Below are 27,774 nucleotides of genomic sequence, written 5' to 3'. Positions count from 1 at the left end.
TTCATACAATGGTTTAAATATGAAAATGTGGAATACAATTAAGAGATTGCATTGCATTAGTAAGAATCTTATTGTAATAATTAAAACACCATTAAATATATTACAAAATTGTTTATTTCTAACTTATAAAGTAAAAATACAAAGCTAAAATAACAAATTAATGTGCAGTTTCATTAAATTTTAAATGATTATCTAATTGCAAAATCACGAAAATAATTAATTTTTAAATATATATTATTAATTTCTTCTATAAAGAGCCACCGATCCCTAGACTGCCTGAATGCCCCCAAATGCTTCTCATCCAACTATATACTATAGCCCCCCTAGAAGGCTTCAGCACCCATGGGGGGGGGGGCGGTACCACCCACTTTGGGAACCTATGGTCTAGATCATGGCAAAGGCAAGATGTTGACTTAACTGAAATAGAGTCAGTCTTAGAAGCCAGAAAACTATCCATCATGGAATTGAGAGACACTCCTGGCAACCATTTTCAAAATCTTCATCAGCATCTTTCAGGTGAATGGTCAGACCTTCACATTCATTATTCAGATTCTGATGTTATTACGTTTAAGACTACAATATATGATAAATACATAGGCACAGTTATTAAACACCTAGAATCAAGATTTCCAGATATGCCAGTCATTACCTGCTTTTCAATGCAGAAAGTCATGATCAACGTGAGGCTTCTGAGATTCTTTTTGATTATTATTCCTGCAGTTTGAAACTATGAAAGTACTAAACTTGAATGGGCAGTTGCATCAAAAATGATTAATGGACAGTCATACAAAAATCTAGATCCAAGACAAATACCGCTGAAATTAGCAACAACATCTGAGCTCAAAGAGTTTTTTCCAAATTTAGCAAAACTAGCTGCTGTTGGACTGGCCATACCTGTAACCACAGCTGAATGTGAAAGGGATTTCTCTGCATTAAAAAGGATAAAAACCTGTATGAGGAATTGCATCAGTCAGAACACTCTAAATAATTTCACTGGATGCTGATTTCACTGGAGGGACCAGATCCAACAGATTTTAATTATGAAAAAGCTGTTGACAACTGGGCTTCTAAGAAGAGAAGAGAAGAATTAATGTATAGAATTTTAAGCTGTGATCATTACTAGGTTTTTCATTACTTAATGAGAAAATAAGAAAAATCCTGGTCTTGTTTGTTATAATTACTATATAAAATATTATCCTTGTTTGAAGTAATTTCTAATAAAATTATTATTTTAATTTGTTATGAAAAAGGGTCTTTCTTAACTCATTCAAAATTTTTGTATGCCCGGCTGATGCTTCATACCACCCGGCTGGTAAAAATTTCTGGGGAGAAAGCTGTATACCACTCCATAAAATCATTGCTCTCTCTGTCCTTATCACTTTCTAAGGCAATACATTCCATGCTTCTGCTGCTTTCCAAGCAAAAAAGCTAATTCTCACTCTATTATTTATAACTCTCTTTCACAACTTCCATAGATGGCCTCTTTTATTTTTCTCCATCATATAAAATTCTCTCAGTATCCATTTACTATAAATTAAATACTTATTAACACCATCTAATTCATAATCTACATAATCTAATTCATATTCTACAGGTACTGCCATGGTAACTGCTCCAGTGAATTGACAAGCATGATTCCTCTGCTTGCTGTTGGGCTTGTTAAAACAAGAACAGCAGATACCCAACATCCCTTTCAATACAACTTTAAACGAACCTGCTTCTCATTTATCCCCTCCACTTCATAATGTGTTTCCCAATAACTTCAACTTTCAGTTCTTTAAAAAAATGTCAATAGATTTCTTCTTTCTCAATCCTTATCTGCACTTCACACATGGCACTGATATATGCTGTAGGTCTTGTACCTCTTGTGTGTGGGAAAAAGAAAAAAAAATATATATATATATAAATTACCTCTTTTCTTTATCTTCTTTCCACCAATCTCTGCAGATTTTATGTGCCTTCTCTCTCTCTGCCTCCATAACCAACATTCCTGATATAATTTTCTTCAGACCAAATCTGAAGCTGACCACATCCTTTTTCTCCTCAACTTTCTCTTGCATAACTCCACCAATAGAGATGCATCCTTCGATAGTGAATCCAAAAAAATCAAACCTCACACTTAGTTGTGCCACATTTATTCACCCACCTTTCCAATTATCCTAAATAGACATGACATCAGCACTATTGTAATACCCCTCTATAGCTTGACATCATCTTTGAGTTTTTTTTTTATATCAGTCTCACATACAAGAGGCTTAAAAACCTATAAATGCATCAATTTCTGCATGTGCGCATGTGTGTGCACAAACTGTGTTACCCATGATTATGAAGAAATAAGGGACATGTTGATACATTTTTGAACAACTAGAGATTATAATCCTTAGGGAAAACTGTGTGGGGACCACTGTTCCAAACAAAATGAGTCTCTGATTATAGGAAAACCAGTTAGTTGATTCACCCTTTTGTAGACAGCAGTGTCCCATTTAGAGGCGTTTGGTACATCACCATATATGTGAGAACAGCATTCTAAGATAAGGTAGATTTGGGATTTATAAAGTGTTAGGAATTGCACAGATAAAAAAAAAATAATGTTTTGAGTGGAAAAGGTCAGTTTTTTTGGATGGAGGGATGCTATGGAAGGCTAGAGGTGTTTCATATAAGAAGAGAATATTTCCCTGCCATTTCAGTGATGGTATCATTGACACAAAGGACGAAGAGTAAGTCCCATATGGAGCCATGTAGAAGTTGAAACTCCCCCCCCCATACACACACACACACACACACATACATACATACATACAACCTTCCTTCTCTCTGATACTACTTTTCCCATAAATAACTGTTTGATCTATCAGAGTCATTTGCCTATGCAGTTCAAACCCATAGGTTGTAACTTGAACATCAACTTGTCAGATGTGCCTTTGTAAAACACAGAAAAATTAGAGGATATGCATTTTTCTCATCAACTGCTATTGTTACTTTATTATAAAAGGTGACCAGATTATTGAAACAAGAGTTTCCCTTTGGAGATGGTCTTGATTGGGAAGATGAATGGTGAGCAAGAGTGGCTAACTTGCAGAGAGATAGATAGATGAGCTGAAAGGGGAGGTGAAATATCTTGGGAATGAGATGAGAAATATGAAAGATGAGATTAGGCTAATGGAAGAGATGAATGCAAGGCAAATCAGAGTAGCAGTGAGAGAAAGAGTTATGGGAATGATAGAAGAAGAGAGAATAGAAACGGTAGAAGAGAGGGAATGAGAGAGAGAGAGGTATGAGAATGATAGAAGAGGAGAATAGAAACAGTAGAAGAGAGGGAATGAGAAGAATGCGATGGAGTGCTGGAACCAGGGATAAAGTGATAACAGCAGGAACGTAGGGGGCACATTGCGAAAGTAGCTAAATCAGCTCATCAACTCACTTGGTTGTTGAAAAATACCTTGACGAGCAGAGACAAGCAAGTTATTGTACCTCTGTACCGAGCCCTGATAAGACCTCATCTCGACTACTGTGCCCAGATTTGGTCACCTCGGTTCCTTCTTGATGGGGAGGAGGTTGAGAGGATCCAGAGGCGAGTGACTAAGATGATAGCAGGTCTATGGAATGAACCATATGAGAACAGGTTGAAGATTTATGGGTTGCAGAAACTAGTTGATAGGCAGAAAAGGGGAGATATGATTGAGACATTCAAATTGCTAAAAGGATTCTATAGGATTAATTCAGATGATATTTTTGAGATCAGGACTGGTGGTGGGAGAACCAGGGGACACCCATGGAAGCTGGGCAAGAGCGTGGTTAGCAGGGTGTTAGAGCTGGGTTCTTTACTTTTAGAGTGCTAAATGAGTGGAATAAGCTGCCAGAGTCTGTTGTGGGTGCTATGACAGTGAGCGAGTTCAAGGCAAGGTATGATAGATACTGTGAGAATATTGAACAGTTGTGTGAACATGATGTTTAGGGCCTCACTCGATGAGTCTAAGGACTCCTGGAGTAGCCCGTAGTAATAATAATAATAATAATAAAAAGGTTAGAGGAGAGAGAGTGACGGATGCAAGTGAGCAATCAAGGAACAGAGTAGTAAGAGGTGTGATGTTGGAGACTCAATGATCCATAGTGTGCAAGATACGATGCCAGAAGAGTGTTTGCCTGGAGGAATGACAAAAAGTGTGATTTTATGGCAATTAAGAGGGATGAAAGAATGGATGAAATGATTGTGATGGTGGGCACGAATGACTTGAGAGGCAGTGTAAATCGGGTGGCAAGAGATCTGAGATTCATACTTGAGGTTGTATAAAAGAAAACGCAGGGAGGAAAGATAGTGTGTGTGTGTGTGTGTGTGTGTGTGTGTGTGTGTGTGTGTTACCCAGATATGATAACGATGAGCTGAGCAGAAGAGCAGTACTAATGAATAGCATAATAGCCAGAATGTGTCAGAAGAGAGGATTGGAATATGTCGATGCTTGGAGTGCATTTGAGGACAGAAAAGAACTGTATGCAAGAGACTGCTTGCATTTGAATGAGGAAAGACGCAGGCATCTGGAGAGATTGCTGTTTTCAAAACGAGTTGGTTGGGAAACTAGAATTCCCAGGATGGATGGATGGCAGCAGGAGGTGGCCTCTTATGGGAATGGATGCTTGGGTGAAGGGGGCCGACATCAGGTAACACTGAGTCCAGTGGAGTCTGGTGGAGATAATGATAAGTATAGAAGCAGTGATATTTTTGTGCTTTATACTAATGCCAGGAGTATCCAGAATAAAGGAAATGAATTGGTGGCACTGATAGCATCAGAATGGCTAAAGATTATTGGTATCTCTGAGATGTGGTTGATGGAAATTGATGTAATAACAGGAATAGAAATAGCAGGGTACAGCATTTTTCGACAGGATAGGAAGGGAAAATGCAGTGGTGGAGTTCTGCTTATGTCCTCTAAGAGTGGAGGTTGTTTTGGAAGGCAATGACGCTAATGGTTTTAAAAGCACATGGTGTGAGGTAGAGGGAGGAAAGACAGGATATTTAAGGATGTCACTAGAAGCCAGGGAGCACAGACGGCTGGAAGCAAGAGATGTTTAGGCAGTTGAGCTTGGCAAGTGCAAGAAGAATGATTGTTATGGGAGATTTTAACTACAGCTGTATAAGTTGGGAGGAGGAAAATGCATGTAGTAATAAGGGAATGGAATTTCTAGAATTCTTGAGGGACAAATATCTTAGGCAACATGTAATAGATGGAACAAGAGTTTTGGATTTGGTCACAGCATCAGAAGAGCTGATAATAATTGAGATGACATCTCTCCCCCAAGTCGGAGAGGATGACCATTTGAAGGTTTTGACTTGAAAGCTGAATAGACATGCAGGAGTATCAAAGAAAAGGAAATGTATGCGGATAGTCTTAGATATCAACTTGGGGGCTATTCCATGGAGGACAGAATTGGAAAGCCAGGATATCATTATGCTTGGGAAATTGCTAACAATAGTAAGCTATTGTTAGCAGCAATAGTAAACTGTATTCCACGAAGAGGACACAATTTGGTATAAAGTGGATTACAAACAGGAACTGCAGTTGAAAAAGAGATTATGGAAGAGATATAAGGAGAGGGGTGGAGAGCAGATGCATGAAGAATATGACTCAGGCCAGGAGAGTGACTAGTATGGTAAGGAAGGCAAAACTAGAATATGAGAAGAGATTGGCATTAAGAACCAAAAGAAAATCCTAGGGAATTTTTAAGCTATGTGGCCAGTAGGAGGAGAAATGATTGTGGAAGAATAACACTGTGGGATAAAAATGGGAATAGAGTGACTGATGCAGAGGAATAGTGGAGTTGTTCAATGAATGCTTTATTGGAGTATTTTATCCCAGAAAAGTAAGTTTTAATACTAGAGGGATAGGACATGTTCAAGATTTAGAGGTGCAAGAGGAGAGTGTGTTCCAAATACTGAGTACTCTGGATGTCAGTAAAGCTGTGGGACTGGATGGTATTTCACCACTGGTTTTGAGAGAATGTGCTAAAGAACTGACAGCTCCTTTGACCTAGCTTTTCAATGAAAGTCTCACTGTGGGAAAAGTAACCAAGGAATGGAAGGAAGGTAAGATAGTGCCATTCATTAAGGGTGGTAGCAGACTGGGAATGTCTAATTATAGGCCAGTTTGTGTTTCATCAGTAGTTGTTAAGATTTTGGAGAAATTAGTGAGGGGCAATATGCAGCATTGGGCAGATGAGGGTAATGTTATGTGTGAGAGTCAACATGGATTTGTTTAGGGGTGCTCTTGCTTTAGAATATGGCATATACTGCCATTTTTTTGGAGTTTGCAAAGGCATTTGACACATGATAAGCTTATATTTAAGTTGCAGCACATGGGATTAGATGTTGGGTTAGTCAACTGGGTTCAAGATTGGCTGTCTGATAGGTATCAGCGAGTTGTGTATGGTGGGTCAATATCAAGGAGACAGAAGGTTACACCACAGGGCTCAGTACTGGGACCTGTATTGTTTAACCTTTATATCAATGATATTGTCAATGGATTGCAGGGGGATATTCAGTTGTTTGCAGATGATGTGAAGCTGGGAAGAGTTATTAGTAATAGTGCAAATGTGGCAGCCCTGCAAGAAGATTTGGAAGGTCCTTCTCACGATGGGTTTTTTGACTTCATGTAGGCCTGAATAATAATAATAATAATGATCTATTTTTCCCTTGCTCTCTCACCTTCATAACTAACTTTTTCTTCCACTCTTGCTTTCCTTGAATCCGTTAGTTAACCTTGTCTCAAGTCTTGTAATATTTTTATTCATTTTCCTGAACTCATATGCTCTAATTTCTTTGTTAGTTTCTCTGTTTCTCTCCAAGAATCTTGCCTTCACTCAACATTTGTCCACACAATCAAGGCCATCTTTCAATACTGCAGTGTTTTCCTCAATCACACTATCAATTGTTAAAGATGCCAAGCTATTTTAAACCTGGTTTTACTCCATTTCCCAAGTAAGCAAACAGACAAACAAGTCAAGTTTGTGCCTGCACGTATTGCAAGTCTAGCAGCTAGACTTGCAATACGTGCAGGCACAAACTTGACTTGTTTGTCTGTTTGCTTACTTGGGAAATGGAGTAAAACCAGGTTTAAAATAGCTTGGCATCTTTAACATATATTATACCCAAGGTAAAAAACTTTCTACATATTCAAATTAAGGGTATATTAAATCCCACATTGTTTTAAAATTGAATAAGAAACTCAAAAATTTCTACACACACACACACACACACACACATATATATATATATATATATATTTACTTACTACTTTCTACATATATATATATATATATATATATATACTTTCCACACTATCAATTATTGAATCCATTGATACTCTTGCACACATTTTCTTCCGCCCTCAGTCATGTCACTCATGTCTATTTGCCAGCACTCATTTGTCTCCAGCACATTACTTCTGCTGCTATCTATAATATCTATTCTTTATCTGACAGAATCCATAATCTATTGATTCTCACCTCCAGTTGTGTGCTGGATTACGAAAACTCTATATTGTTTTTAAGCATTTAAGAATTTTACTATTACAAGTCCTACAATATTTTATTTCTTGATTTTCATTATTTTCAGTAATGCTATTGGACCATTAATTGCTCTCTGGCTGATCTTTTGGCAAGGTCGAGTGGAACAAACTGCAGAAACTCCAGTATATTTACTGTTATATGGCGGTGTTGGAATTAGTGTAGGTTTGTGGGTATGGGGTCAGAAGGTAATCAAAACTGTAGGAGAGGACTTGACAAGAATTACTCCTTCTAGGTATGTATTAATGTATGGAACACATCCTATGATGTATAGATATTTTTGGAATTACTTTACCTCATTATAACTTGTAAAAACTATATAATAAGATGTTATTTCCTGAGAATTACAGCAATTTTTAAAAAATAAATCATGTGATAAAACTTGTAAATGGTTTGTGGGAAAACAAACTATGATGCCAGGTTATTTCAACAAACTTAACCAGAGAAATAATAGCCTTATATTATTATAATAAAGTATAATTTAAATGTAATTGATGAACTATCCTTTCTTCACTTTCATTTTTTATTGATGTGGGAAAGGTGTCATAACTCACATAATTTAATTATAATTGGCTACATTATTTTTTGGAGTCTTTATAGCTCATTCATGTCACAAAAGAAGTAGCAGTGTTTAAAGAGGGCTCCTGTTTCAGATAAGTTTTTTGAACTAATTAATAGAAAAGAAGTGTGTGTGTGTTCATAAAACTTGCTGTAAAAGTTGTGCGCTTGCAGTGTTATTAGTTTGTGGGATTTTTTGTTTAAGTTTATTTATGGATTCGTTGAAATTAGAGCTTAGTACAGTAACTGGTGAAGGAAATATGGCAGCAGCTTTGTCCATGCAGAAATTCAATTTAGATTTCAGTTGTTTCATGAAATGTAAGGTGTGTCATATGTACTCATTTAATTATATAGATAAATTGTGGATATTTAAAGTGGATGAAAGGAGGGTTTGAGCTGAATGAGGACTTGAGGAGTGCTAATATGTTGATAACTGAAAGTATTAGTAAGTTAAGTTGGTTAAGATGAGGCAAGAGATGAAATGGATGCAGAATGAAGTTAATAGAATTCGAGTTATGTATGGAAGAGTGGAAATGATGAAAATGAATAATATTGGTATAAAAGAGGTAACAAAAAAACTACGAGTGGCATTGTATGGTGATTCAATTATTAAAGGCATGCTGGACGAGAGGATGTACAAAGTTGGTTTTACTGGAGGCAGAATGAGTAAAGTGATTGAGGCACTGGATATGAGAAGTAAGTGAGCAAAAGAGTTGGTAATTGTAATAAGGACAAATGACTTGACGGCAAACAAATAACATGTCAGATTGGATATAACGAGGTTGTTGAGACGGATAAAAGATAATAGTGTGATAGGAAAGGTAGTAAGCGTGTTGCCCAGGTATGACAGTGGTGAGATGAGTTGGAGAGCAAGGATTATGAATGATATGTTAGCAGAAATGTGTGAGAAGAAAGAAATACAGTTTGTTAATGTGTGGAATGAGTTTGAAGGATGAAGTGAACTGTATAGGAGTGATGAACTGCATTTGAGTGGTTTTGATGTGAGTTGCTTGGAGAGAGACTGCTGCTGGAGTGCAAAGAATGAATTTGATCAAGTGGGGAGCTATGTGGAAGAAAGGATAGTAAGACAAGAGAGATTGAAGCAGTGGTTATAAATGAAGAAGTGAGCAGCATGAGTATAGAGAATGAGAAAAGAAGTGTGCAAGGCAAACAGGGAAATGGGAGATTCAGAGTGGACAGGAAAACAGCATGAGAAAGGTTGATGCTTCAAGTGTGTGTGTGTGTGCATGTGGAGAGAGAGGAAGGGGGATAACCTAAGATGTAGCAAAAACAGCTGGATTTGAAGGTTCTGGGATGAGTAAGGAGAAAAAGAGATAGCTCAAGGAAAGTATGGAAAAGTCATATCCAACAAGTGGTATCAGTGAAAGTTGTTATTGATCCTGGAATAAGCTGCTGTGTTTGCATACAAATGCTATAATGCTAGAAGTGTAAGAAACAAGGCATATGAAATGGTTGCATTAATTGAGTGTGTGTTCACCCCAAAATTGTTCAAATAAGTAAGACATGGTTGGATGAGAATGACATCCTGAGAGGAATAGAGATGTAAGAGTATGATTTGTTTCATGAAGATGGAAAGGGTAAAAAGGGAGGGGGAGGTGCTATTGATGATAGAGAAAGAGTTATGTCCATACAAAGTAGATGCAGGAGGGAAATACTATAGCTATTCCTTTTTTTTTTCCCTGATTGCTATTGCCTGAATATAACATTTTGTATTTATTGCTTAGAAAGATCTCACCAGTTTTTGTCTTTTTTGTTTCAGTCATCCCTATTATGTCGATCTGGTATTTATCCAATTATTTTATTAGTTCCATTTCTTTGCCATCAGACTTCTTATGTTGATATTACCGATCCTGCACTTTGGAGAACCTGGTGTGGAACGATGCAGAGGACATTGACTTGTAGAAGGAGATTCTTGTTTCATTATATAAGGTGTGATTAGGCCACACATGGACAGATTTGGTCACTTGGTTTTAAAAAGGACAAAGAGATGTTGTAAAGGGTCCAGAGGTGACTGACTAAGATAGTTTCTGATCTCTGGAATGTTGAATATGAGGAAAGGTTGAGAAGATGCAGTTTACAGTCTAGTGGATAGGAGGAAGAGGGATGATATAATAGACACCTATGAGTTATTAAGGGATTGTTATAGAATCAATGCTGAAGAGGTTTTACAGAAAATGGTGGGAGATCAGGGGAGAACAAGAGGTCATCCTTGGAAGCCGTATAAGGAGGGTATGAACAAGGGAGTGAGAAGCAGGTTTTTTTGCATGCAGAATTGTGAATGATTGGAATTCCTTGCCCGAGAAGGTGGTGTCTGCAGAGAATTTGAGTGTGTTTAAGGCAGAGCATGATGAGCTATGTGTATGACAAAAGTACCTTCTGGATGAGTCTTTGACTCCATGGGGTCTTAGGGTAATAATAATAATAATAATAATTTTTTTTTGCCATCAAAAGAAATATTGTTTATGTAAGTAGCAGTTTAATTCACACGTGAATGTACAGGCAGTTTTCAAGCGAGATCACTTAATTGCATCATTTTCCTATTCCTAGAAATTTAATAGTTTTATCAGCGGTAAAGGATTTAGAAACTATACATCTGGATATAAAAAATTTGCTAATATGTGCAAGCCTGAAGAAGAAACATGGAAAACAGAAAAATAGTACTGTTAAAGTAAAAGTTTTTTTTATTGTTAATGAAAGATCATGTTGCATAATTTTAGTAGAATTCCATCTCTCGTACTGTTTCCATTCTCTCCTCTTCTAGCACTTTCATATCTGTCTCTCATTCCATCTCTCCTACTGTTTCCATCCTCTCGTCTGCTAGCATTCCCATACCTCTCACTCATTCCCTCTCTTCTGTTTCCTTTCTCTCCTCTTCTAACACTCCCAAATTTCTCTCTCTCTCTCTCTCTCTCTCTCCCACTCTGATTTGTCTTGCATTTATCTCTTCCATTCTCCTAATCTTATCTTTCATACTTCTGCTCTCATTCACAAGACATTCCACCTCCCCTTTCAGCTCATCTATCTCCCTCTGCAGGTCAGTCACTCGTAATCTAAATTCACTCTACCAAACAAAACCATCTCCTAAACTTTCACAGTCACTCATGCCTTCCACACTATCAACTATTATTTTCTCATTCATACATATATTTTTTTCATTCTCTCCTATCACGCTACTGTCTTCCTACATTCATTCTCCATTCCTGGAGCAGCAAGGTTGGATATTGATAATTCGACAGTTATTTCCTCCCACTGCCTGCATTTTGCACACAAATGCTCTCCGCTGTCTTTAACAAGCCACATATCTAATTCTCGAGACGCATACATGCCGCAAGTACTGCATGCCACAAAGTCATCATCATCATCATCAAATTCCTGCCATGTACCCTCAAGGGGTGTACAGGATATGACGGTAAAACATGAAAAAATTATATCATTACTATCTTCCTATCTACAATTTTCCTCCAAATCAGTCTGTTACTTGTCAAGACTCCAACATTATCAGATCTTATATTTCTATCGTCTAAGGCATATTGTACCGTATCAATCCACCTATATCTTGGTCTTCCTCTGGGTCGTTTTCCTGCCAACCTGGCAGAGAACACTTGTTTTGCTAATCTTTCCTCTCCCATTCTATTTAAGTGACTGTACCAGCTGAAATTAGCTCTGCTAACACATTCCTGGATGCTGACAATGTCAAGTTCTTTCCTAATATCCTCATTTTTAATATGATATTGCCATTGATGCCATCTGTTCACGCCTCTAATCTTTCTCAGGACTCTCATATCTGCGGTCTCTAGTCTTTGGTCAAGTGTTTTACTTCTGACCCAGCTCTCAGATCCATAAGTTAAAACTGGTTTGAACACTGTCTTGTATACAGCTAATTTAGTGTTCCGACTAATTTCTCTCTTATTCCATATGAATTTATTCAATTGACTTCCCACCATACCAGCTTTGCTGATTCTGTTGTCTATTTCTATATTTAATTTACCATCTTCAGTAAAAAGCGTGCCTAAGTAGCTGAAATGTTTTACTTGTTCCACAGGTTCTCCATTCACAACACAGTTGACATTTTCAATGATTCTGCCTATTTTCATTGTCTTTGTCTTTTTATTGCTGACCTTCATACCATATCTATTACAACAGCTAATCAATTTAGTCAGAGAATCTTGCAGACTTGTAGTGGATTTATTTAGAAGTATAACATCATCCGCATAAAGCAAAGAACTGTCATTAACATCTCCAATTTTGATATCAGGTTTAATACCACTTTCCTTCATAATGTGATCCATATAGATAATGAATAACAGAGGGGATAATGTACATCCTTGTCTCACACCAGATTTAACATTAAACCATCTTCCTGTACTTCCTTCAATTCTAACTGCTGACTTACAACTCAATTAAAGACTAAGTATTGCTTGATATAATGCCCCATTGACAACATATAACTGCAGCGTATTTAATAGCTTCTCTCTTGGCACCTTGTCATAGGCCTTTTCCAAATCGACAAAACTTAAATACAGATCTTTGTTATATTCCCATGCTTTCTCGACTATTTGTCGTAAAGTGAAGATCTGATCCTGACAACCTCTATTTGGCCTGAATCCAGCTTGTTCTTCACCAAGCTTTTCTTCCACAATTCTTCTCAACTGTTTCTCAAGTATACTTGCATAGATCTTGCCAGGAACACTCAGTAGGGAAATACCTCTGTAATTCTCACATTCCGTTTTATTTCCCTTTTTATATATGGGTACTATGAGTATGGGTACTACTCCAATCATCGGAAATTTGTCCCTCTGTCCAAGCTTTCTGAACTATGCAGTGCAGCCACTGTAAGACTTTTATACCACCATACTTCAGCATTTATGGTCGAATAACATCTACTCCTGCTGCCTTTCCACATTTCAAGCCTTTGATGGCTTTTTCTACTTCAAGTATGGATATGTATTCCTGACTGCATGCCTGGTCAGTGTTTTTTATCACTGTGCTGTCATCACTGCTTGTTTCATTTAGCAGTTTTTCAAAGTAATTACTCCATACTTCAAGGATATCTTTTTCTCCTGTTTTCATGTCACCTTTATCATCTCTAACTCCTTTTACAGCACTCTTTCTTCCATTCCTAAGCTTCTTCAACAACCTCCAGAATATTTTGCCACCTTCTTGATATTTATTTTCTATATTCTTGCTAAAGTCCTTCCATGACTTTTGTTTAGCTAGTTTTACACACTATTTAGCTTTCTTACATTTGTCTCTGTATTCTGTAAGAGTAAAAGCTGACTTATTTGCCAGGAACTTTTGATATGCTTTCTTCTTTTCCTTCACTGCCTCTTTAACTTCCCGTGTCCACCAGGGAGTTCTGATTTTTTTATCCTTACACACAACCTCACCACATGCCTCTCTGGCAGAATCAATCAATGTTTTCTTCAGAGTTTGCCACTGAATCTCCAAGGTTTGATTCCTGTTCTCAAACTCTTTCATTTTATTTTCAATAATCTTTCTGTATTTTAGTCTACAGTTCACATCTGAGAGCTGCTCAACTTTTATTCGCTTTAAAACTTTCTTACATGTTATTCTTTTCAATATGAAATTCAATTTTATCCTGCTCAAGACTAAATAGTGATCACTTCCAATTTCAAATCCTCTGTACACTCTGGTGTCCTGTACCATGGAGAAAACATCACTATCAACAATAACATAGTCAATGAGACTTTTCTTATTCCTAGCCTCTTCTCTCCATGTGAATTTGTGCTCATTTTTATGTTGGAACATGGTGTTAGTAATAACCAGTCCATGTCCTGAGCAGAAATCCAACAGATATTTGCCATTATTATTAGCTTTGCTCTTTTCTCCAAATTTTCCGAAAATATTTTTTTATGTCTCACAATCATTTCCTACTCTGCTATTTAGATCCCCAACAAGGACCAACTTTTCCATTTTCATTGTGTCAGTTGCTTTTTCTAAAGCGTCAAAAAATTCCTCCACTTCTACCTTAGTAGAACCTTCTGTGGGCCCATAGGCACAAATAAGTCTCATTGTCCAGTTCCCCATTCTCATATTTGCCCACATTACTCTACTTGAGACTGACTGCCATTCAAGAAGATTAGCCTCGTATTTTGTGTTGAATACTATGGCTACTCCTTCTTTTCCTTGATTGTCATGCCACAAAGTCCCTTATGATATTTCTTATAATCGAGTTCTTAAATGGCGGAAGACTTGGCGATATGCCACTTGCAACTGCAGCTGAATCCGCCATTATTCCTTACTGCCCAGTATCGTAATCGTTAATTATTCAATTAATAAATTCCATTAAATAAATAGAAAAAAAAAGTACAAACAATTACAAGCAAAACAAAACATTTAAGTACACTAAATAAAATGAAATATAACTAAATACAGTAATGGAAACTTAGCTTCATTTTGTCTTCCACCATTATGCATTCGATTCTGATGGTAACCAAAATATATTATATTGTGACAGCAACTAACTTCCAAAAAACAACCACTGAAGTACACTCATATTCAGAGAAACAATTTAGCACTCAAAAACGTAGAAAAACGGGGAAAAAAATGGACTATTCACCAATTAAAAATCACTTTCTTCTGCACAGCTCAAATTCTATCCAACGGCTTTATTACAAACAGCTGTTACACATGTTTTCTGGAACTGAAAATCTGAAAGTGGATGTTGGGAGAAAAATGCTAATTGTTTTTTCTTTTGCTTGTGCAGTATAGCATCTGTTGTAGTTGCAAAGTTTCTTAACAGTATGGAGATATTTTTATTTTAGCCTTCGGAAACAACAGACAGTAAAAAAATATCTATTTCTGAATTAAAATGAATATTCTGTGTATTATAAGATGTTGTTGTTGATCTACAACAAAATATCAGCATATGTGGTGAGATTGATAAGACAGAAGAACCGCTGATGCTAAAAAAAAAAACCTAATGAATTTAGGATTCCCGAAAGTGTGGATAATTCCGATAATGATCGGATGTTATGTATACTGAGTCTCAGTAAACAAAATAAAATTCTTGGTAAATGGAGCAAAATATACACAAACCAGAGAAATACACATAACATGTGCAACAAATTTTACGAGATGATTTGCTTTTCCATCAAACCATATTTATTCCTGCAATACTCTCTCTCATAAGTTTTTTTTTTTTTTAACATTTATAGATTTTTTTTAATATTTTAGGATTTATAGGATCGTGCTATTTGCTCTACCCAGCAACTTATAGGACACACATATCACAAATTATAATTATTAATTATTCTTTACCATTAACACATTTGCTGGCATGCTACTCGGGCATAGTTTGTTCCTGTACGCCAAGCAATTTCACTTCTTCAAGGTCAGTACGGGTAATCTCGTTGCCGGCAGTAATTGACATATGAGCATATTCATAGTTGGCTTGTGTGGCTTATATACCATCTACGAGTATACATACTTTTGCTGCTAGCTCCACAAGCCAAGCATTTTCACTTCTTCAAGATCAGTATGGGTAATCTCGTTGCTGGCGGTAAGCATCATACGAGTATATTCATAGCTGGCTTGTGAGGCTCATATACCAACTATGAGTATACTCATAGTTGGCAGTGAATGTGTTAATGAAAGTGTTTCTACTCACATTTATTCCTTCCTATTCTCACATGTCTTATAAATGATGGTTCACATATTTTCATCTTTGAGTATTTCAGATATACCAACCAAATATAGCATTCTCCTGCATTGTTGTTTTTTAATCAATCATAAAACAGATTGTTCCCCCACTCTATGCAGAAGTATTCAAAGTTATCCTGCAATTAACTGCATTGGACCAATTAAGATGAGTGCTGATGCGCTATGGCCTCTCAAAACTTTCATACATCGATAAAATGCAATCACACCATCATGGGCATCTGCAGGGGGGGACTGGGCACTTCCCCCCAGGATCAATTAAAAAATTTCACAAATTATAATCATAAAATTGATTGAGATATGTAATCTTACCCTTGACCCTGGGAACGCTTTGTCTGTCTTAAAATTTTATTATGGGCTGGCCTGTTGCGGGGTAGCCATAGAACACGTGTTTTATTACTGCAATAAAACACATGTTCCTGTTTTTGGTTCATCTTTTTCATTTGTGAACAGTGACTGGTTTGCCCTCTGTCTAGTAAGTTAGAGTGAAGTGTGAATTGTAAATTTATAGTGAAACAAATTTAAACAAAAAAATGCATTTTGTGTATGTAATTTAATATTATTTTACTTGTTAGTTTTATGATTTTTTTGCTTTTAAACTGAAATAATTTAATTTAGGATTAATTAATTAGCGGATTTTTAATAAAATATGCCGGTCAATTTTTTAATATATGAATTTGTGCTAAAAACTATTAATTCTGAATACTTTTTTACCCCCAAGAATTAAAGATCATTAAAATCAATGCAAAATGAAAATAACGTATTTATAGTTTATATCGACAAATAATTACATAAAAAAAGCTAAAAGACGTTTATTGATGTAATTATTTGTCTCCAAGCTCCCCCCCCCTCCTCCTGGACAACATGACAACACACCCAACCGAAATGATCATGCAATGCCACTGTTATAATACTATGAACTACATATAAAAATATAATTTTGCAGTAATTTAAATGTTTTTGTGTAGATTATATTAACAAGGTAAATAAATATTTCACCTACTACTACAATATATATATTTTAACCTTTACATTGTCTTCTTCCATTTGCATGCATTAAGAAATACAAATTTCAATATGTTATATATATATAAGTATATTCAGTTTATGCTGCTTCAATTTACTTGAATTTAATTGAATACTGGAAGTTGTGATGAGTCATGACTTCCTAGACACAGATGGTCCTGATACTGTAATAAAACTATAATACTAAATGATTAAGCTATGGCCTAAAATTTAAGTAATTAAACAAAAAAATTGAATATAACATGCATTGAGAAAAAACAAATTACATTAACCATGGACTAAGAATTGCAAATGAACTAACAAACGTGCACTAGTGTCTAAACAACAAGATGCCAAAAGATTAAGTCTGATTGTTCCAACTCCCACCCTTGATGATCACTCCTACTCTCCAGTGCCTTTAAAAAGTACCTTCTTTTCCTCTCCTAGTTGCTTTCGGTTTTTCTAGGTGTTTGTGTTTGTCATCCATCTTGCACTCTTCTAGCAATGACCCCAACTAGGAACGGAGCTCAACCGTTAAGAGAGGAATTGAAAAGAAGAATCAGAAAAGAAGAAAACTAAACAGACATCTATTCTATCATTTTTTAAAGTAGTAAATTTTCTTTCTTTTTAATAAGCATTATACAATTTTCAATACATGAATTTCATAAAATAAAACATTTTTCAATTATTTTCTGTTGATTACTGAAAATCTTGGAACAGAAATACATTGGGAACATATGTGAATGTATTTACATATGTTCCCATTATATTTTTGCTTCAATTTATGCCGGAAATATGAAGATAAGTTGGAAATAGTCCAGAAGAGACAAAGGTCATAACTGATCTTTGGGATGTGGGATATGAGAACAGATTGAGGGAATGAAGTTTGCAAAGCCTTGTGAAAAGGAGGAAGAGAGAGGATATGATTGAGACATTTAAGTTGGTAAAGGGTTGTTACCAGGTTCATGTGGAAGAAATTTTATGTAGAAGGGGAGGGGGGGGGATAGACCAAGGGGAAGTTGTATAAAGAGGGTGTGAGCAGGGACATAAGGAGTAGGTTCTTTGCATGGAGAGTGGTTGGTCAGTGGAGTTTAAAGCATGGTTTGATGGGCTTTGTGTGTAACATCGTTTGCCTTCCGTGATGATTCATTTTGACTCCATGGAGGTCTGGTGTTAATAATAATAATAATAATCTCAGGATCCTAACCCTGCATAAACTGAGTCATACGTGTGTGTGTGTGTGTGTTAGTATCTTATATGAATAAAACTTAAATTTAGAACAAGTTTTTATAGATTATATATAAGCTAATGTTTTTAACTTACATTTATGTACGATTTTTATATATCCATGATTGTACACATTCATTTCATAAGTGTACACTAACATGATCACTGTTATTAGTTTTTAGAGGATTATTATTATTAACACCAGACCTCCATGGAGTCAAAAGACGCTTTTTGGTACAAAATGTCACACACAAAGCACATCAAACTATGTTTTAAAGTCATTTAATGAGTCTGCATTTACCGCACTGTCAGGCAGTGCATTCCACTCACCATTCATTCTCCATGTAAAGAATCTGCTCCTCATTCCCTTGGTCAAGTCCTTTTACAGTTTCCTGGGGGATAGCCTCTTTTTCTACCTCAGTCTCCCATTATATTGGCTTTAAAAATGTATACAATATATTGTATTGATTATTATTATATCAATACATTATATTGATTGTAAAAAAAAATTAATCAAAATTAGTCTTTATTTCAGATGTCTAGTTTTTTCCTCCTCCCAAAGTCATTTTTTCTTTCTTTTATCCCCCCAAAGTCTGCAAATAACTTTGAATTAAAGATATTTTTTTTCCCCCATTTCAGTGGCTTTACAATTGAAATTGGATCAGCTTCTACTGTCCTTCTTGCTTCCAAGTTAGGGCTTCCCATCAGCACAACACACTGTAAAGTTGGTTCAGTTGTATTTGTAGGCTGGACTCGGTCAAAAGAAGCAGTGGACTGGAGTCTATTCCGGAACATTATTTTAGCCTGGATCCTCACCCTTCCTGTTTCTGGAGGATTATCTGCATTAGTAATGGCTATATTCAGTTGGACATTGTTGTAAGAATTATTATATAGAATAATAGTAAAACCCCAGTGATATTATATCACATCTAGAAGAAAAAGAAAAAGAATCGTTAATACCAAGGACTATCCAATGGAAAATTCTCCTGTGCTTATGACTATGGCAGAAACATTTACTCTTTTGCTAGTCAGAAGACGTTTTGTCTCTAAAGAAAAATACTTTTGTATTTAACCAGAATATTTTATATAATGAAATTCTTTTACGTATAAAAGGATACAAATTCTTAGAATATTTTATATTTGCATTAAAAAACTATCATTCAGCAACATTACTTGTTATGGTTTTATTGCATATACGCAAGAGTTTGAAGTTATTTTATATAAATGTGAGATGTATACAGTTTAAACAAAAAACAGATATGCATTTTTTTAAAAATTACTAATAAAAACATCTGTTCAAATAACTAAGCAAAGTAGTAAAGGTTAGTATTTGTTGCAAATAAGTTTGAATTTTATTTATATGACCACATTACTCAATTCACTTATTGAGACTGTCAATATGTTATGTACAGTGCAATAATTATTTATTGTTCCAGTTCAAATTTTCATGTACAGCCTCTTTTTTTTAGTCATAAAAATTACAAATACTACAATGAAAATACTAACTAAATACGGAATGTCTTCACACAGTTATTTTGTGCTGACAGATTTCTTCAAACTGTAAGCAGCTGTAAAGCTGCCAATGAATAAGCTTTTCATTGTCCTTCCTCTTTCATTCTGTTTACTCTTTACTTGACCTCAGTAATTATTACCCCTAGACATGAAGTCAGGCTCGCTGGTGGAGATCCTCCCAATCAAACACAATGCTCATCAAACTGTGCCTTAAACTCATTTATTGCTATCACACTAAAGCAGTGCAGTTCTATTCACACACCACTTTCCAAGCCAAAAACCTGCTTTTCTCTCTCTCTCTCTCATGTGTTCTCATTATATGGATTCTTGCTCAGCTCTTGGAAGTTGTATAAGGAGGTCTGGTACAAACTTCCTCACCAACTCCTCCTCCTAATATCCACCATAGTCTGCATTGGCATTTCCTCATGTTATACTGTACATGCTTTTCAAGTGTCTGGAAAGCCTTGTATAACTTCTATATATCATTATCCCAGTAATTATCATAGTCTGTTATGTTCTCTAACAGTTCTTGCAATGTCTACTACAAATTTCAGTTCCTTATTTACCATCAACAATGGGTCCTTTATCTCTTCATCCTCTTTCAATATATTTCTACCAAATGAATACACAGCATCCCATTGTTTACCACAGTATATCAGTTTCATTATCTCATAGCTATATATCTCATTATCTCCTAAATCAGACCTTTGCAGTGTATCACCAGTAACTTTCATCTTCTGAGATATTGTATCCTCATACACAACTTACTAATAACTATTAAACAGCTGCTCTGCTGTCCAGCTCACTATCTGTTATTTGCCACACAACAATTTGGTATTTAATCTGTCAGAAGCCTTTGCAAAATTTTAGGTGTACTGGTGTATATGTATCCCTGTTCCATGTCCAATAGATTTGTTGTACGTCAAACATATCACTCTCTTGATCAGTCCTTGACTCTCCTGAGGTCTAATAATAATAATATGAAATATTATTAGATGAGATATACTTGCAGCTTTTGCTATGCCACTTGAACTTCAAATTCCTACTCATCATTACTCCAAGATCATTAGCCTCATCAGTTTCTTGTAGCATAATGCCACCAATATAATATGCTATTGGAAATCTCATCATACCAAAGAATATTAACTTTATGCTTACTAACACCAAATTGAGAGCCATTATCATTTGCCCACACTTCCAGCCTATTCAAATTACTCTGTAAATGCTGTATATCAGCAGCATCCCTGATTGTCCCTCCAAACTCTACATCATCAGCAAATAATTGAACTTCTCCTCTCAGATCTTTCCCAATATAATTAATGTATAGATTAAACAATAATGGTCCAAGGACTGATGACCAGGTAAATCTGACAGATCACCCCCCCCCCCTCCACATTCCAATCCCATATTCTTCAAAGCCTTTCCGTGGTATCCTATCACATGCCTTAGCAAAGTTCAACAGTATCATAGTGTATCCACCCATTCCCTTTATCTAACTCAGCCTTAACACTGTTATAAAATATGAGCAACTTGCTCAGACATGACCTCCCTTTAGTAAACCCGTGCTTTCTTGCAATGTCTACTACATGCACTTGTTACTGATATATCAATATGAGCAACTTGCTCAGACATGACCTCCCTTTAGTAAACCCATGCTGTTCTTGCAATGTCTACTACATGCACTTGTTACTGATATATCAATAGTTAAACACACCTGTCGTTGCACCATCTTAGTGCAATGGGATTACATAGATTCTTTCCATAGGAAAGAATCTATGATAATTTCTTGAGCTAAGACTCAAATTATACAAACATGTCAAGGGACTAGCCAGTTCTGTCGAGCATGCTTTTAAGGTCTGTGTTGATATTCCATCTATCCCAATTGCCAAATTCTTACCCAGGTTATTACCTTCTCATGCATCTCTTTATCCAGTGTAGTGGTAGCAGTGTGCACAATGTTACATACTCCAGGTTGATAGATCTTGTTGAAGTGAGCACTCATTATATGAACTACTCATCTGTTTCTAATACTAGAGTACCATCTACATTTACTAAAGTTATTTTTACACAGTTATTCTTTCTTTTGAGTTGCCTTTAGCCTGTCCAGTTTCTTTTCATACTTGAACTTAGCTGAATGAAAGTGAACGGGCAACTCCAAGGAGAGGCCTCAGACTCCTCGAGGGAGGCCCTAAACATCATATCAAGAACAACTATTCGGCATTCGCACAGTATCTATCATACTTTGCTTTGAACTCATTTACAGTCATGGCACCCACAATAAACTCTGGCAGCTTATTCCACTCATTCACTCTCCAAGTAAAAAACCTAGTTTTAACACCCTTGCTAATTACACTCTTGCTCAGTTTCCATGGATGGCCCCTAGTTCTCCCATCACCAGACCTGTTCTGAAAAATTTCCTCTGAATTAATCTTGTAAAAACTCTTCAGTAATTTGAATGTCTCAACCATATCACCCCTTTTCCACCTATCAACCAATTTCTGTAACCCACAGATCTTCCACCTGTTCTCGTAAGGTTCATTCCATAGACGAGCTATTACCTTGGTCACTCACCTGTGGATCCTCTTTACCTCCTCCCCCCATCAAGAAGAAACCCAGGGACCCAGATCTGGGCACAATACTCAAGATGAAGATCTTATCAAGGCTTGATAAAGAGGAATAATAACTTGCTTATCTCTGCTCGTCAAAGTATTATTCAGTAACCAAGTGATCTGATGAGCTGGTTTAGCCACTTATGCTATGTGCCCCCTAAACTTCAACTCCCTATCCACCAACACACCCAAATCTTTGGCTTCATCAATCTCCTGGAGTATAGTTCCACCAATGTGAGATACTGCTTCTAATTTTTTCACCCCAAAATGCATAACCTTACACTTTGCTACATTAAACTGACATCCATTCTCATCAGCCCAGACTGCCAATCTATCCAAATCATCCTGCAAAATTTTGACATCATGTGCATTCACTATTGCTCTACCCAACTTTGTATCATTAGTTAATAAATGAATAGTTCCTCTCAGATCCTTTCCTATATCATTAATGAGCACATTAAATAGCAGTGGTCCAAGAACCAGGACCCTGCAACAAACACCACTAGTAACAGGCCTTCTTTTGGACTCCACTCCTGAATAAACTACTCTCTGATATCTCTCCATCAACCACCCTCCTATCCATCTCACCAACCCTATATCCATCCCCATGTGCTGCAGTTTACTGATTAGAATTAAATGTGGTATCCTGTCAAAGGCCTTAGCAAAGTCCAGCAGTATCACTGTAAATCCATTACCCTTATCCAGTTCAACCATCACTGTATTATAAAACATGAGCAAGTTACTGAGGCACGATCTACCCCTTCAGAAAACCATGCTGTCCTCCATACAGTATCCCATTTTCATCTATCCATTCCTGTATTTTGCTCTTGACTAATATCTCCAAAACCTTGACAATGATTCCTGATATGCTGATCAGTCAGTAATTTGCAACAGCAGTCTTGGAACTTCTTTTATGCAATGGGACTATTTTCCCCTATTTCCACACCCTCGGGACTAACCCAGAGCTGAGACTTAAATTAAACAATATGGTCAAGGGAACTGACAATTCCTTTGCCGCTTCATGTAAGACTCGAGCTGGTATACCATCCAATCCCATAGATGTATTTACATTAAGGTTCTGTAATATACTAATCACCTCAATTTCATTCACTTCAATTCCTGTATCAGCCATTCGTTCTCTCATTCCTGCAATATCACAGCCTGGATGATATATGTTTCAGCTGATTCAGTTACTTCCCTGCCATCGGCATTCCTTAAAATTATTTTGCCGTATACATTTTTTCTTTTACTTGCAGTATATCGAAAGAACTGTTTGGGATTCACTTTAGCTTGCATTGCTAATTTCCTTTCATAATCTGCTTTTGCTTTTCTTACCACACTAGTTACCCTTCTGACTTGTGCTTTGTACTGTTCGTGTGCCTGCAGCTCACCTTTCTCCTTAAATTTCATCCACAATTGTTTCTTTTTTTGCAGCTCAAGCTTAATAGTGTTATTCATCCATTTAACTCCCAGTTGATTTACTCTCCAGACTCTAGGTATGCAGTCAGCCATTACCTCTCTCAAACGCTCCTTAACCACTTCCCATTTACTATCAACATCCAGCCCTTGCAGTTTAACATGCCATGGCACTGATCCAAGCAAAATCCTAAGCTCATCGTACTTACCAGCCCGGTAATTCCACATGTACTCTGTCTTAATTGAAAATTCTGCACATTTAGCCACTTCCCATGTCAAGACCTTATGATCACTCTCCCCAATTGGTGGCAATATGGTCATATTCATAATAGTCAATTTCTCAGATGCAATTACTAGGGGTCAAGCACTCTCGAACCTCTAGTATATTCCATTACATGCTGTCTCAGGTAGTTATCCCTTAGGAACTGCATAAAATTCATTTTTCCTCCCATTTGTTCTCTCCTCCCTCCAATCAATGTTACCATAGTTGAAATCCCCCATAATAATTACCTGTCCTCCACTCATTGAGTCTATTTGCCTGTGCATACTATCTCCATCATCTATTTCATCGCATGGTCTATAGCAGCACCCAACTGTAAATTTTGTTCTGCTGACCTCAATCTCGCACCAGACAGCCTCAGATGTGCTATTTTCACTATCCTGAAGTTGAACTTCTATTCTCTTTGGCTGCAGTTCATCAGCTATCATCAATAATACTCCTCCCCCTCATTCTTCTCTCTCAGAAAAGAATGAGAGGGAGGATAGTGGGATAGAATGTGAGGAGTATAGTGTGTTCCTTCCTGAACACACTATACTCCTCACATTCTATCCCACTAACTATATCATCTTCTGTTAGCCATGTCTCACTAATGCCAATAACCTGTGGCCAGGAAGACCTAACCAATGCCAAAAATTTCCTCCTCTTTATTCCGAATACCTCTGGCATTATTAACAAACCCATTTTGGTTTGTTATCCTTCGTCCTAACTCAGGCATATTATACACATTCTTACACTCACTTGCTTCACTGATGTCTGCATGTCCCCTCAGTAGCATCCCAACCCTCCCTAAAAGCTCTAGTTTCCCTGATTCTGCACATCCACTTTCACTTCATTCAGCAACAATTTTTCCAGTCTTCGAACACCAAATCCATTCAAATGCAAACCATCCTTCTTGTATAAGTCCTTTCATCTGCCAAACTCACTCCACAAACTCCACACCACCACTCCTCCTGCATAACCTATGCATAGAATCATTTATATATTTCATAACTCCTCTCAATCTTATTCTAATGATATTGCTTTCCCATCATCTTTTTATGGATCTTTTAAGATGACGGGAAAGCGATTGGACATCCATTTCACTCCCATTCAGTTTGTTCTTCAAAGTGTATGGACACGTTCCGATACCACATCATTTAAGCATCTTTTCAAAACTTTCCATGCACTGCTGATATCCTTCCCATTCAACAAGATGCCATGGAACTGAAAATAGTATTCTTCCGAGTTTGTCATAATTTCCAGATTTTTAGTTCATTATGTAATGTGTCCTGACAGGAATATCCATACACTTGGCTACTTCCCAGGGTAGTGCAACATAATCACTGTCACCAACTGGTGACAAAACAGTCACATCCTTAACCGAGACACATTCTGATAAATTTTTGTCCTCTAGTTGCTTCTTTCACGTAATGCTTGAGAAAGTTGTCTTGCAATAGCTCAATAAATTCTCCTTTGTTCTTATTATGAGTTTTCCCTGATACCCAATTGATATTTGGATAATTTAAGTCAACCATACTGATCATTCGTTTAGTACCCATCAGGATAATTTGGCGAGGCATTTCTTCATCCCAAGCAGATGAACCAACAGGTCTATAACAACATCACCGTATATTTCGTGCTGTTAGCCTCTACTTCACACCAAATAGCCTCAAACTTACAGCTGCATTGGGCATTATTACCATTATTGCTTTCATGAATTTCTATTCTAACTATCTGTTGTCATTAGTAGTGCTCCCCTTCCTCTCCTATCTCTTCTGTATTCCTAAAAATACTATGCACTTTACACTCAATTCCAGTTACTACATCTGACTCTGAGAGCCAGGTTTAAATAATGTCAACAATTTTAGACCATAATGCATTCACCAAAGCAACAAACTTAACTACTGTGTTTATAACAAGTTACCTTTTCACTTTCCATCCATTTCTCATCAATTCAAGACAGGTTGAATTGATGAGAAATGGATTTAAGAAATTTAATGCAGCTGGCTTGCTATTCATCTGCTGCATCCCTCCAGGGATAAGTATTTTATGCCTATTATAGAACTGTGTGTTCATGGAACCAATTTGCCTATTCTGGGGAACAAAAACCTTCTACCCCTGTACGAGACTGGCTAATGGCATTTGATTGAAAAGACCTAATAAAGAGTGTTCACATTGTATATGTGATTCAAACTCGGATATTTTCAACCAAAGGACTCGTCTATACCAACCAAGCTGCAGAAACTCTTCCTCACTTTTTCTTATACTTAAATCTACAGTTTGATTGTCCCATTGGACAACTTTCTCTTTTTCCCTTCTATCTCTTTAGCAGATTCATAACTATGGTCAATGACATTCATATCACTAAAAGGTCTACACATCCTAGCTGAACCTACATGTGCATCCTCAGTGTTCCTTCCAAGATGATTCCTGATTCTCTGCATTAGGTCTCAATCCAGTAATGGAATGAGACCTAATGCACATTATATCAATTTCTCTAGGCACCTGATGCCAACAAATCCATTCAAGTACAAGCCATACTTTTTATGCAAGTCTTTTCTACTATCAAATTCATTCAACACATCCAAAAACTCACACTCATTTCTTCTACATAGCCTGCAACATTGAATCACTATCAGAGTCTCATTACTATATCTCAGTAATAAATGAACTATTTTTTACTTTCTCACTTTTTCCATCAAGCCTTTCATATCCTCTCTCATATACTATATTTATCACTAATTAAGTATTAATTCTGACAAGCACTACTATTTCTTTTGATGTAGTGACTCCATCCTCAAGTACAAATTTAATTATCGAATCACCATACCATATGATCTTTTTTTCTTCTGTTTTAATTGACTTACTGTGTTATTATTATTAATCACTAATAGCTTACAAATTTCCATGCTTTCCTTCCTGTTATTGTTGTCTTTATTTTTCTTTTCCTGCCTTAGTTCTTGTAAATGTTTTTCTGCTTTCTCGAATTCCTTAGTTGAGCTTTGACCAAGGAGCTGGAAAACTAATAATATATGAAATTTCATGTGTTAATTTTTGTTTATTTATGTCATCATTATAAAGGATTTCATTTCCAGGTTCAATGTTACTGTTATTCTACACTTTTTCTTCTAAATTGTATGTGTAATCTCACCATGCATCCATAGCCTCTGGAATGTATATTTAGACACTGCTGATATTAAATATTCTTTGTCATATGCCAAAGCAGCAGCAGCTGTTCCCTTCCTACTTAATTGTTTGCCCCATGCTAGCCTTTAAGCTGTATCCTTAGCTCCCCACAATCACCTGCCTGAGCAATATATATATATATATATATTACTTGAAAGTAAAGATATTAATGGAGTTTGTTGGTGATTCAGTTACTCAATTCAAAACTTGTTCTTTATCATTTTTCATTTAGCAGTCGTGCTTGTAGATCATTTTGTCGCTCACTGTACTGTGAAGATATGAATTTCACTCATTAAAGTTTATAAAATCATGATAATTTTTGTTGCAAGCCTCCAATAAGCAAGGTGACAAAATTAGGCTACCACTTAAATCATATGCTATTATTATTATCATGGCTCATCTAGGGAGTCTAACATCATTAGAAGAGTGTCCTTTTTAGTCACTTATATTTCTTTCTCATCCTTCTCTGAATATATTAAACAGAAATGTACTCACAACATCTAATGGTAATCCCATTCCATACATACTCACCACACATCATAAGAATCAGAACCTCACATGCTTTCTAACCACTCCCACAAATGATTGTAAGTTCCACACCAGCTGCCATAGGTTGTAAAATCTCACTTGCATCATCTAAGCTACCTTAACTAACTTGTGTGTTTCTATCATATCCTCTCTTCCATCTATTCTTGAAACTTTGAAGACCTCTCTCTCTCTCTCTCTCGGCAATTCCACAGGACA

The 27,774-nt window shown here is 36.5% G+C and overlaps 1 protein-coding gene across 1 annotated transcript in view; it reads left to right on the top strand.

Annotated features, from left to right (window-relative positions):
- LOC150097470 (sodium-dependent phosphate transporter 1-A-like) overlaps window positions 1-19,217 on the top strand; it is a 263,701-nt gene extending 244,484 nt beyond the window's left edge. The window contains exons 12-13 of the mRNA XM_090406931.1: window positions 7,607-7,792; window positions 18,688-19,217. Coding sequence (XP_090263057.1) covers window positions 7,607-7,792; window positions 18,688-18,928 — 427 coding nt within the window. The 3' untranslated portion in view covers window positions 18,929-19,217. The remainder of the gene's footprint in view (window positions 1-7,606; window positions 7,793-18,687) is intronic.
- Window positions 19,218-27,774: the final 8,557 nt, after the last annotated feature.

This window comes from Typopeltis vanoorti, chromosome 17 (genome assembly GCF_054136105.1).
Source record: "Typopeltis vanoorti isolate ZY-2024b chromosome 17, IOZ_Tvanoo_1.0, whole genome shotgun sequence".
Classification (NCBI taxonomy): domain Eukaryota; kingdom Metazoa; phylum Arthropoda; class Arachnida; order Uropygi; family Thelyphonidae; genus Typopeltis; species Typopeltis vanoorti.
This window is presented reverse-complemented; position numbering and strand designations above follow the sequence as displayed.